The 13068-nt window shown below is 35.4% G+C and overlaps 1 protein-coding gene across 4 annotated transcripts in view; it reads right to left on the bottom strand.

Annotated features, from left to right (window-relative positions):
* The window catches only part of CEP120 (centrosomal protein 120), a 77299-nt gene that overhangs the window by 17479 nt on the left and 46752 nt on the right, over positions 1 to 13068 (bottom strand). For all 4 annotated transcript variants that reach the window (XM_037028760.1, XM_037028790.1, XM_037028781.1 and 1 more), the window contains 3 exons: positions 12482 to 12643; positions 9098 to 9220; positions 2933 to 3031 (listed from right to left, as the gene is read on the bottom strand). In XM_037028760.1, coding sequence (XP_036884655.1) covers positions 2933 to 3031; positions 9098 to 9220; positions 12482 to 12643 — 384 coding nt within the window. The remainder of the gene's footprint in view (positions 1 to 2932; positions 3032 to 9097; positions 9221 to 12481; positions 12644 to 13068) is intronic.

Here is a 13068-nt window from a genome sequence, read left to right as displayed (position 1 = left end):
TCAATAATTATTACTCATTTCTCCAAAAGAAATGCCCTAATCAGCAACTCACACACTTCCATCTTTTCATTACTAATTTTGGTAATGCCTTATAACACAGGTGGCAGACACAAGGCCCACGGGCTGAATCTGGACCTCTACCTTGTTTCTACCTGGTGACAGCACTGAGTTCCCTGCCCATTAGTTCCACTTATATAGTCCTAAAATTGCACTCACCCTTTGAAGGCAACCTGGAGGCTGATGTAGTCCCTGGTGAAAATGAACTTGACGCCCCTGCCTTATAACTAATTATCATTGCATTAGCCTCTTAACCTTCACGCCACTACTTTTTCAACAAAAAGCACTATCTTCCATTTCTCCCCCTTGTACTGTTTGGAAACTTTAAATGACTTCAAATATAATAATGATATTTGAAACATTTCTCCCTTAGCTTTGAGTGATAAAATACAATGATAACTCATTGTCTTCTTGTTTTCCTAATATTCATCTTCATTTGCATTGCTCTCTGCCCTGCGATATGACTGTTATCAGATGAACTTGAGGTTCCCCAGGAGAGAAAACTGCTGTTATCAAGAGTACCTACCATGGTGCCAAGATGCATTTGTTCGTTTTTTTCCCATTCATTCTTATTTGAATAGGCTCTCAATAAGTACTTGCTGAATGAATGGGAAAAAATGAACAAATGCAATTAACTACAGAGGTCTCTTTAGACTCAATGCACTCTCACCTCCTCATAAACAAACTTCAGGAAGCATACCTACTGACACTTACAGATGTGTACATTTAGCCCTTATGTGTTTTTTTCCTTCTGTACGGTTTTTACAGAACATCTATTAAAACGACCATCCCAATACAAAGTATTATTATTATTCAAACTATATTCTACTCTACTCCCCCACTGCTGTTACTATAAAACAATATCCTCTTGTTCTCTAGACTTGAAATTGTTGATGCCTATCAGTTCTTTGAACAGCGAGTCGTAAGTACTTCCAATATTTGTTCTGCTCATCAATATCCACAGCTACCGTCTAAATTAGGTGCCCACTGACTGAAACCAAGAACACTACACAATTATCACTTATTGAGCATGTACTACATACAAACACCATTAAATGCTTCTAAATTCACTTAATTTTCATAACAACCTGTGAGGAAAAACTTCAACATAAAAATGAGAATAATAGAGAAGTTAAATTACCCAAGCTGCAGAAATAAAGAGGCCCATCTCAAACATTGCCTCTTCTATGACACCTTTCCTAATCCTATTACATAAATGTACTCTGCATGGCTCTTTTCAGGGCTACTACAATTAGGCAGTAAATGTTGTATTTATAGCTTTCTTCCCTAGTACTAAGTTGTAGGCTCCCCAGGGAAAGACTTGTTTTACTTATAATTTATAAACCTAGGGCAGTACCTTGAATATAGGAGACCCTCAGTACAAAATATGATTATTCACTCATCTGTCTTCAGTTCTGTGAACACATATAAAATAATTGCTCTTCTTAATACAATGGTCCCCCCTCTCTTTGGTTTTCAGTGGTTTCAGTTATACATGGCAAGATCCAAAAATATTAAATGGAAAATTCCAGGGAGAAATAAATTCATAAGTTCTCAGTAACTGCACCTCATTCTTAGTGTGATGAAATAATCATGCAGCCCTACTCCACCCCACCGAGGAGGTCGATCATCCCTTGGCTGAGCACAGCCACGCTGTACACACTACCCACTCAGCAGTTCCTCGTAGCCCACTCAGTTATCAGGCCAGCTACTGTGGTACCGCAGTCCCGTGTTTCAGTAATCCTAATGCTGTATCACTCTGGCTATGTCATTCGCCTCACTTCACCCCGTCACACATCAATTGTCCTGCATCATCACACAGTGAATACAATAAAATATTCTGAGACAGAAACAAATAACTTATTATAGTATATTGTTACAACTGTTGTATTTTTAGTTATTGCTATTCATGTCCTACTGTGCCTAATTTATAAATTAAACTTTCTCATACATATGCATGTATAGGAAAGAAAGAGTATGTACAGGGTTCAGTACTATCTGTGGTTTCAGGCGTCCACCAGGGATCTTGGAATATATTCCCTAGATTAACACAGGACTACTAAATTATTTTATACTTATAACCTCAGCTCATCTACAAGCTATGTTAGCATAATTTGCCTTATTTATTCTCATGCAGCCTAGTACATACTCCTTTATGAAGGTGGTAAGCACTCAGTGCAATACCATAAGGATGCTTACTAGCATTTGAGGGTTATGGTGCTACACTAAGGAAAATTCAAATCTGAAAAGACCCTATATACCAAATTTCATTTAGAATAAAACTGACACATTAAAAGAAAAGCAAAATTTAGAATAAGCTAACCATTATTGATCCATGTATTACCTAGTAGAAGAAGAGAAAATACAGAATTCAGTAAACTATCAGTTTTAAACTCTTAGAGAATTATGCAAAAATTCCCTGTGAGTCCTTCCTTAATTGAGTAAGTTACCATGTCTTCTTAGGAAGAAGATTTAAAATATGTTTTTAAGTTTGAGGACATGTTAAATTTTTTAATTTATCCTTAAGTTTCTCCCCTCAAAGGTATTCCCAATAGAAAGAAATTAAGAATGAAGAAAAGAATGGTAGTTTTATTAAGTACAGTAAAAGAAGTTACCCAGCTTCTTCTGGGAAAGAGAACAGTTGGCAATTAAAGAAAAGGACCTAAAAGTTTGAAGTTTCAGTTTTTAATTTACAAAAGGAGGATCTTATATATACAACAACAACAACAAAATAGCCCAAATCTCAAAAACGGCACTGGAGATTCAAACGCAGACTCCTGAACATAACAGGTATTGCCAAATATGCAAGCTTGTAGAGAATCAAGGGAAAAAGACATAAAAAGAATAATCCATCAATGAGCTGTAAACTACATACCTGCTTAAGTCTGGCGAGTTCTTTCAAAGCTCGTCCCCATTGTTGCTTGTAATGTAGTTTAGACTTGGTTGCAGATTCCAACTTCCTTTCAAGTTCAACCTAACAGTGATTAAAATCATATCAAGTGAAACACTATACCACTGAGTACAATCACTGAAAGATAATATATACAAAGAGTCTGGCTTAAGAAAAGAGTTTATATAGTGTAAAATACGACATCATCTAAAACTGTTATATAATTTACTATAAATATTATGGCACATGAACATTTTCTTGTTTAAAATATAGTCATATTTTTACTGCCTAACAGCCTATACTAAAAGGAACTGAATTAGTCTTAACCTTCAGACAGTTACTGTAAATGTATTTAAAACATGTATATTACATAAAGATCATGGGTGAAAAAATGCTTTTTTTTTTTTAACAAAAAGCAGTTCTAAATGTTAGCATTCCAATTTAGTTGGCATTCTAAATCTTAGAACCAAATTATTCCTTTTGGAGGCCTTTCATTGTATGGAATTTTGTCTTATAACAAGGAAAGCTAGCAGATTCTTTTATAACTACATTTTGGCGAAAAATCATAAATAGAATGCTGAAAACAGTGAAATGTTTAATCAGAAAGCAGTTTACTAAGAAAGAGTACAAAGTCAAAAGTATTTTAAGAATGTTAAAATAAACCCAAGTGAAAGACAAGTAATGCTCCTAATAACAATCAGGTAACTTTTATTTTCTATTTTTCCTCAAATATATAAAGAAAAACACGAAAGTGATTCAATTAAAAAAATAAGGCTATTTATACTTGCAGCAGGCAATCTGTTGTGCATGAACTGAAGCCAACTTGGCTCTGTTTCGGAATGTACTCTTCTCAATGTTTCAACCCAAGTACCAAACAAATTCATGTAGCCGACAGACAGTTTTACTATTTAAGTGATAATGTAATAATATGCCTGAATTATAGTAAAATACTGTTACTCTAAATGGGTCCAATTTTTTTATATGAAATGAACTTTTTCCCATACACACAATTCACTGGTTTGCAGGAAAGTAAAACTGAAGACGCTACACAAAAATTCAGATTTCAGAAAACTCATGTGAGAAAAGCAGATTGCCAAACTGCTTTCACAAAAGGCCAGAACATTCTCTGAAATAATATACGACTGTGCCGAGTCAAGGTCTCTTCTGCTTTACAAATTTCCAGTGCTTGGATTTAAATATGTTGACATTTTATAACTAGAGTCACATGTCTTAAATTGAATACTCTGAAATTATTGAAGATGGTGTCCACTCATGCCCGAAGATTTCTACATACTACTTGGAAACTTAACAATAGGACATATATCAGAGGAATAAGAAAAGTCTTTTAAAAAACTGGTGTGAGATAAAAAAGTAGTCTCAGAGGAAGTCTAGTATCCTGATGAGCCCAAGGATAAGAGTTGGGACAGGGATGAACCTGGAGGGACTGCATACAGTCAATGGACTGACTTCATCAGAAAATGCTGTCTAGGTAGGTTACGTTGGTTTTGGCATGATTATCAAAATAATTCACATTTGCATAGTTATTCACACTAATTTAAAACACATGTATAGTCAGTACATATACTTTCTTAACAAATAAAAAATTGTAGGTAGCAAATCTGAGACATTAACCTCATTTCTCTAATTTATTACTATTACCAAATCAATTATTACTAACTTTTATTTTTAAGGACACAGATGCCTCTATAATTCTAAAGAAATATATGGACCCAAGTCCCAGAAAAATGCACATAACCAAAGACCGGAAGTAAAGAGCCCTTACTGGGAGTAGATTTGAGGCTTGGGAAGCATTTGCACTGATATGTCATATAGACTTCTCTCTTGAAGTATTTCCAGTTGTAGTATTTTATATTCCTAATGCCCTTTCCTTAGCTCAGGCTCTTACCTTCTCGAGTCTCCTCAGCCTCATATCTACCTATCCACAAATTTTGCAAGTCAGTATTAGATCAATTCGCTCTCTACTAAATAATCTGCTTCTTGCTTGTAGTATGAGCCTAAACTCTTGTGCTAGGGTTTCACGGCACTCCAAGATACAATTTCCACCCTGCAAGTTTAACCTGCTTTCTTGGTATGCCTCAACAGGAAGCCCTCTACTCCAACCACCAGGTGGTGCCCCTACACACCCCTTTCTCTTTGCCTAAATTACCTCAATACTTTTTTCCTTCTCTGCTTACTTCAAACTTCATATTCAGCTCAAACATTACTTCAATCTGGAGCTGTCTTAAAATTATTACTCCTATGTGAAGTGCAAAGGGTTTCTATTACATTCCCTAGTATCTGATTATACATGGTCATTTGAGAGTCTGTGAGCCCTTCCCCCAGTTATATTACAAATTCTTTTCCTCTCACTTTCCCCCTTTGCCCTAAGGGGTGAACACACAGTAGATACTCATCAAATATTCTTAAATACAAAAACAACCTATGCATGTCCTAATTAATTACAATGCTTTCCATATTTTATTTTTTGAAAGTCCAATTTTTTATGCAATCCAAAAGACACTTCCTAGCTAAAAGCAAATCAAACTATCATTCACTTCTTACATAATAAAGGGAATCAAGAATTACATTTGATAAAACTAATGTTAATTTCTTTTTAGACCTTTTCAGTGAAAATGGGAAAATCTGTGTCCTATTGAGGAGAAGGGGTAATTACAGAAACGAAAAGCTCTTAATCAGACATAACCAGAAATGAGACTCAATCAGATACTTCTTGACCCATGCCTTCTTTTCCATGCTTTTCTTCTGTCTTTGTTACTACTTAAGAAATAAGATTCTGCCCTCTTCTGGCTCCAAAAATATTTACAGAGAATATTCAGAAGAGCTAATAAGCCTTGCTTTACTAGGCACTTAAACATGATCAGTGAAATCATTAGGTCTGATATAGAGGCTGTCCAATTATGCATATTTTTCCATCTCTTTCAAATTTGTGGTGCTCTTTATATTTTTAATGCTTAGTGATTTTTACCCTCTTGGTAGAAGTGTAGTTAAAAGCAGGAATTTTAAAAATCACTTAAAATTTCTATAGTAAATATTATCTAGCTCTAGATTATATTCATAAAAGATGAATAAGATAAAGCTTCTGCTCTAATTTTGAGATAATTAGTCTCTAAATTTCCCAAGACAGAATGGGACTACTCTTTGACACTTAACAGAGCTTGTGAGATCTGATGAGATACTGTCTGAGTATCTGAGTGGCTCAAATCTCTGGTAAGTACCACAGTATTCATATTTATAGACAAAGAAATACTTTAATATTTGGTTTTTCAAAATAAGGGTGGGGAATGGCTAGCTGGATTTAAGTTCATTGGTAGAGAAATGAGGAGAATATCAAAAACAGAGAAATGAAGAGACTGTCTAGGTATAAGAAGCATAATCAACAAGACTTGTCAATTAGATGGACTGGGGGCTGGGAACAAAGATATCATGGCAATTAATGGGCTGTAGAAACATTTAATGAGTTCAGAAACACTAGAAGAAACCAATTAATACCCTCCTCAACTCAAAAGGTTTTCTCCACCACACTTCCTTCCATCTCTAAGCTTTCCATACATTCATGCTTTTTGGCTCTTGATGTTTCTTCTTTCAAAGAGTAACTTCTGTGCTCAATCTCCTGTTTTCTTTTCACTGCCAAATTTTCTTTACCCTCTGCAATCTGGCTTATTAAAAGACAGTGACTTAACTGTCAAACACATGGCCTTTCCTCAGCCATTTTTGACTTTCCATTCATATTTTTATTTTCTCATTCTTAAAACTTCTCCTTTTCTTTTGGGCACCACACTAGACTGCATTTACTATTTCTCCAGATCTTCTTAGCTGCCTTCCCTAACTCTCACATTTTTTGTCTGTGAAGCTGAACTTTCCCACTAAGTTTTATTTTCAGTTGTCCTTCCTAAACACTTCTTCAACAATTTTATCTACTTCTAAGGCTGTTATTGTAGTTTTTTAAAATGATGGGAACAAATCTGTATGTCTAACCCTTTTCTCTCTTCCTACTTTACGTTTTCATTTTTAATCATATTTAGTGAACTTCACTTTTTCTGCTGTCTAAAACCAGAATTCGCCACAACTTCTACTTCCCCCAAAAGTTCATTAAAATTCATTTCTATTAATATTTATTAAGCCAATCTTATAAACTTGATTATAATCTCTGACTTTTTTTCCAGGTAAAATACAAATTCTTTAACTTAGCATCTAAGGTCTTCCCACATTCTCTTACCAGGCTTATTTTCATTTTGAAATGAAATCAGAGTTTACTGATTAAACTCTATATTCTAGTCTAGCTATTTTCCAAATAGGCAATAGACTTTTTAACCTCAATACAATACTTCTCCTTGGGATAACCTCACCTATATATTTACCTACTTAAAATGTCACCTATTCTTGGGTTCCATATCCAGTTTCACTTTTTTGTTTCACAATTTTTTGTTTTGTTATACATGTTACACATGTATAACTAATGTGTAAATTGCAGAAGTGACTTTGTTTTCCCTTTCCATTCAGAACATTTACTACGAGAAAATTAGGTGATACTATCATTTACCTTTCACTATACTTGAGTAAGTTCCTTGCCCCCCCCCCCTAAAAAGATTTTATTTATTTATTTTTAGAGAGGGGGAGGGAGGGAAAAAGGGAGAGAATCATCAATGTGTGGTTGCCTCTCAAGTGCCCCGTACTGTTGCACAGGGCCTGCAACCCAGGCATGTGCCCTGAATGAGAATCAAACCAACTCTTTGGTTTGCAGGCCAGCGCTCAATCCATTGAGTCACACTAGCCAGGGCCCTTGTCTATTTTTATACCTTGTTATTTACTTGACTCTACCCTGAACATTTTTGTATCATTCAGGACAGCATTTAGCATGATGTCATAAGTAGTTCAAATTTTTGTTGGATAATGAAAAACCAATTATATCAATCAGTATCCTGCCAGGAAGCCAGAAATCACTCTAGGTCTTTTGAACAGAATCTCATTATACAGATAAAGACAGAGCAGCAATGCCAAAAAGGATATAGCGAGGTAACCTAGTAATCGGCAAGAGCAGGAAGTCCCTACTTCTGGGTAGGAGGGATTACAAAAGGAAGTAGTTCTTGCTCCCAGGAACTCAGAAACAGGGTTTGTCCAGCGAGGACAAACTCAGTGAGGATTGTCCAAAGGAAGCTGGAGAAGGGATGTCTTGTGGGAGATGGCACCATAAAAAGATACAACTATTACCAAGGGGAAAAAAAAAGAACTAAGAGAAGAAAAAAATTACTCTAGCACTGACTCCCACTCATCAATCTTCTGTTAGTGCCCCCTAGTGGGTGAATCTACAGAAACAAAAGGGCACAGAAGCCTTCAATACAAAGCTGAGAGGGGGAAAAAAACAGGCAATGGCTGGCAAGGATATTCTTAAACTTCTAAAGGTGTTTTTTCAGTTTATTGCCTGTTATTCTCCTGTATATGCTATATCTTTTTAATAATGCCTAAAATTATCAAACTAAAATGTAAGAGCACATATTGTCAAACCTAGGTTGTCTGTTGCACATTATATCTTTTTTAATGTCTAGAACCGAACTAAATGTTCTATTTGTGGGGAATCCCAATATATGTGAGAGGCAGGATCTGGCATCTAACCACAGAAAACAAAATAAGGTGGATATCCCTTCTCCCAAACTAAGAGCAAAGTACATACAGGACTATGATTTAAATAAATGCTCCTGTCTGGGGCACTGAATCTAAGGAGTAGAAATATGCAGAGAGAGTATTTACAACGGCTACTGCAAAACTGGGGCTTCAACAACAGTATGACACCAGAAGCAGTGCCACGCCAGTGACAGCCCCAACAGCAGCATCCTGAGTACACCGTTTTGTGATAGAGTACGCCCTCCTCGCTCACTCTGGTTCCTGCCCATATTTTGAAACTGCCTCCTCAACCTTTCTGACAATTTTGTGAATTCATTTATTCCTAGTCAGTTCTGTTGCTTGCAACCAAGGGCTCTAATTAGTATAAACTACTGACAATGTCATGTGCCTTGAATTCTGATGTGTTATTTGATATTAGAATACTTCAGTGAAATGTTACAGTGTACATCCAAGTGTCATTACAAATTGATCATTAGGACTAGTTAAATTGCCATAAATTGACATGGGTACCTTTTCCAAGGTGAGAAGGTTTATTTCAGACTGTAGGCGGATTTCTGGTTTGTTGCTTTGCTGATCCTTAAACTGATGGAACTCCTTCTCCAAAATCTTATACTTATTTTCAGCATCATTAAGCTGTATTTAAAAAAAAGCATTACAGCCATTTTAAAACAACAGATGTAAGTTTCATATTATAGAATTCAACAGTGTCATTTTTGCTTATTCTAAATATGTTCATAGTAGAAAATTTAGAAACATAAACATAAGAGAAAAATTAAGATTTCTAGTAATCCTAAAAATTTAGTAAATCAACCGATTGACAATATTCAAAAAATTTTTAAGAGTATAAAATTTCTTACGGAACTAGTATCAAGAAACCATTTTTGTTAAATTGTAGATGGCAAATGAAAAAATTACCTTATAAAAATACTGATACTTTATAAAGATGTTACATTGTAAGAAGGTTGAAGATTATATAAATAGAGCAGATTATTATCAATGAAAATCAAGTTTAATTTTAATGCAGTATTTATTCTTAAAATTGCACGCTATATGAATTTTGTACCTCAAACACTATTATTACAATTTAAGGTAACTTAAAGATTATTTGGCCCAACCCCTTCATATTATTAGGTAAGAAAACTGGGGGGTCAAAGGGCTAGTGAGCTAGACAGTGGCAGAGGCAAGACCAGAATTTTGATCTTTTCTTCCCCCAGAACAGTGCTCTAACGGAGAGCAGAAGGTACTTTCTAAATTTCAGAAGGGACAGACTGCCTTAACTCAATACTCAGTAAAGATATTCTTTTCGAATCTGAGATTTACTTAAAAAATCAAATGTAAATAAGCACCATTACAGATGCTTCCCAAAAATATAAACCAGTGTAACTATCCATCATTAATTAGGTAAACCAATTATTTCTCTTTTAAAACATAAGAAAACTAAATTTGAAATACTGAGAAAATTTGTGGTAAAAAGAGATCTTATCAATAATAAATTATTGTTTTATGCCAACAAATACAAACAATTCTAATCAGAATTTCTCAGGCAATTTTAGGTAATACTATACTACAAATATTCCAAATAACAGAAGTTTCCTCTGAACATCTAAACTTTTAAAAAATTTGAATAAAAATCTTTCTAAACTATCTCACTTACCTGTTTTAAACAAAACCTACGAAACTTAATACTTTGTATTTGTTTCCTACCGTTCAGGGATTTATCATAACCGATTACTGTGGTTACAATCAGATGGTAAAGCAGTAAGCTGTCAGGCAGACTAGGCTCTTTATCCTTTGCTAAGTGGTCCACAAACTACATTGATTTTTTTTAGGTTCTGGTAACTGCCTTTATATATTTGAACGGAGATACTTTATCTCCATCGGTTTTTGCCGACAGTATGTCTACCAGTCTCTTCTATCTACCTAGTTAGAACTGCACATATGGTACATGTAACCTGGCTCAGAGGAAGGGCCTAAAAAGGCTGTACAAAGACAATGTAAAATGTTTCAGTTGTGGGCTTAGCGACATGGGTATTTCAGAAACTTCTCTGCCCCCCAGCCCCCAGTTGTTCCCCGGGTCTTTAGATTATGTTTTAGGAGTTCCCTGGGTAAGTTTTCTAAAATACTAGTTCTTCCCACAAAGGCTCTTGCTACAAAGATGTTAACTATTTGCACCAGTCCAAGACAAGGGAGAGTTTGTCCACCTTGGAAAAACTACAGGTCCAGAGCTCCCCTGGTTCTAGAAGGATGAATCTTCCCGGTAACTGGGAGAAGAGAAGCATTTGGTGAATCCCATCACAAATGCCTACCTTTTAACTTCATCTTTCATATCTTAAATGAGCTCTCCATAATAACAATCAAATTCATATTTATGACTGCTAAATAATGTGACCTTAACTGCCCCTGAACTGCTATGAAAACTATTCTTCATGCCAGACTTCACCGAAGACTTTGGAGGCATTCATCATACATCTGTAATTTATAATCAAATTTTTCAAGATAAGCTTAATATTTAACAGATTAATGTTTTCATTCTTCAGCAAATATGTATTAAGACCAAATTATGCAATAAAGGCAGTCTGGACTCTAGGCTTACAGATACAAAACTGAAATAGTTTTATGGAACTAACAGTCTGACACTGATCAAATTATTACACTAATGAAAATTAAGAGAAGAATACCCCATGAAAATACGTAACAACAATTTGCGCAGCAGGGGTCAAGCATGATTTCCCTGGGTAAACAGCACACACACAGATCCTCTGGCTTTGTGAAGCCAGCACAGTAAGCTGGACGACCTGAGGAAGACCAGTGCAGCTGGTGTGTAGGGCCAATGCGAAAGAGTGGGAGATGAGGTGAGAGACACACGCTAATTCCAAACTACGCAGAGGTTGTAAGGCAAGGCAATTATTCTGATCTTTATCGTATGAGCAATAAGATGACACTGAAAGGTTTTAGAGGAGAGTGTCATGATTCCTAATGTCAGAAATATCACTGGCTACCACAGGAAGAATAGGAATAAAAAACACAGAAGTTCGGGCATGGATGGGAAGATAATGCTGGGGTTTAAATGCCTTTACACATCCAATCGGAGATGTCAAAAAGGCAGTTAGATAGCCGGGTCTAGAGTGCAAAGGAAAGGTCTGGGATAATAAATGAGAAAGTCCCAGAGGTACAGACTGTCTTTGTACCCATGGGCATTAATAAGACTGTTGAGTACAAAGTAAGTCTTAAACTTGAAGTCTAACATTTACTGGCTAAAGGAAAACAAGCCTGCAAAGGAGCCTGAGAGTGGCCAGAAAAGCAGGGGCAAAAAAGGAGAGTGGTGTTAGGGAAGTGGAGAGAAGAGAATACATAAAAACAATGACAATAGTGTTGATGTCAATAACTCTGAGTGAAATGAGAAATGAAAGGTGCCTAATGAACTTCGGTGACTGAGTCACTGGTGGCTTCTTTGACAACTGGCTGCCTGGAGCACTGGGGATTGAAAGCACAGTGGGATGGGTTGAGAGGTGAGTGTGAGATGAGGAAATGAAGAGGCGCACAGACAATCCTATCACGAAATTTGGTTCTTAACTGAATTCAGTCCAGTGACAAGAAGTATATCTATGTTTGCTAAAAGGAGATTTACCAGAAAAAGATTTAAAGCTGAGAGTTACCTGAAATGTAGCACAATCTCATGCACAAATTGTAAGAAAAGGAAAATTATTCCAATATAATTTTTAGCTTTAACTTAGGAAGAGAAGATCCAACTTAAAGTATATTTGAATATCATTGCAATACATATTAAATGTCCAAATTACTGTGAGTTTTGGTAACTTTTTAGTGAACCATACCTATCATTTCTAGATGCAAATAAACTCTAAGTGTAAAGAGATGACAGGTATTTCATCCAACCTGCTGCTGAAGTCGGTGTTTATCCTCTTCGAGCTGCTTCATCTTTAACCTTTCCAGCTCTACTTGGTGAACACAGTCTTCCTTGGCCCTGCGGACAGAGCTCTGAAGTTCTTGCAGATTCCGTTCACGTTCTGATTTCAGTTCCTTTCTTTCTCTTTGAAGCTTAAAAACAAGTGCATCTTTAAGAGGCTGACCTATTATGAGCTACAGTATATTATTCAATATTTTATTATCTATATAAATAGTCCAATGTTCAGAATGTTTACAAATTTATTTTCATATATTTTTCAGTAGAGACTTAATCTCTAAATATTCTGAAGTTATAAATTTTCAGTTAATTTTAATATATAAAATGTATACAAAAATCCATTTATGACTTGTATAAATTCAACTGAAAATGCCCTAATCACTTAAAATTCTGCCTTGAATAAACCCATTTTAATGTAAAAACAAATAAACCAAAACCATTCTTTTCTTCTTTTAGAAAACTTATTTCCTGCCTAATCACACACAAAATAGACTCTTAGTATTAGGAACAAATATACATTTTAAGCTTAAACATCTACATCAATTTTGACATCCCAGAA

Source organism: Sturnira hondurensis, unplaced genomic scaffold (assembly GCF_014824575.4).
Source record: "Sturnira hondurensis isolate 20B ecotype Veracruz unplaced genomic scaffold, ASM1482457v3 Scaffold0001509, whole genome shotgun sequence".
Lineage (NCBI taxonomy): Eukaryota > Metazoa > Chordata > Mammalia > Chiroptera > Phyllostomidae > Sturnira > Sturnira hondurensis.
Note: the sequence above shows the minus strand (reverse complement) of the source record. Positions and strands in the feature narration are given on the sequence as shown.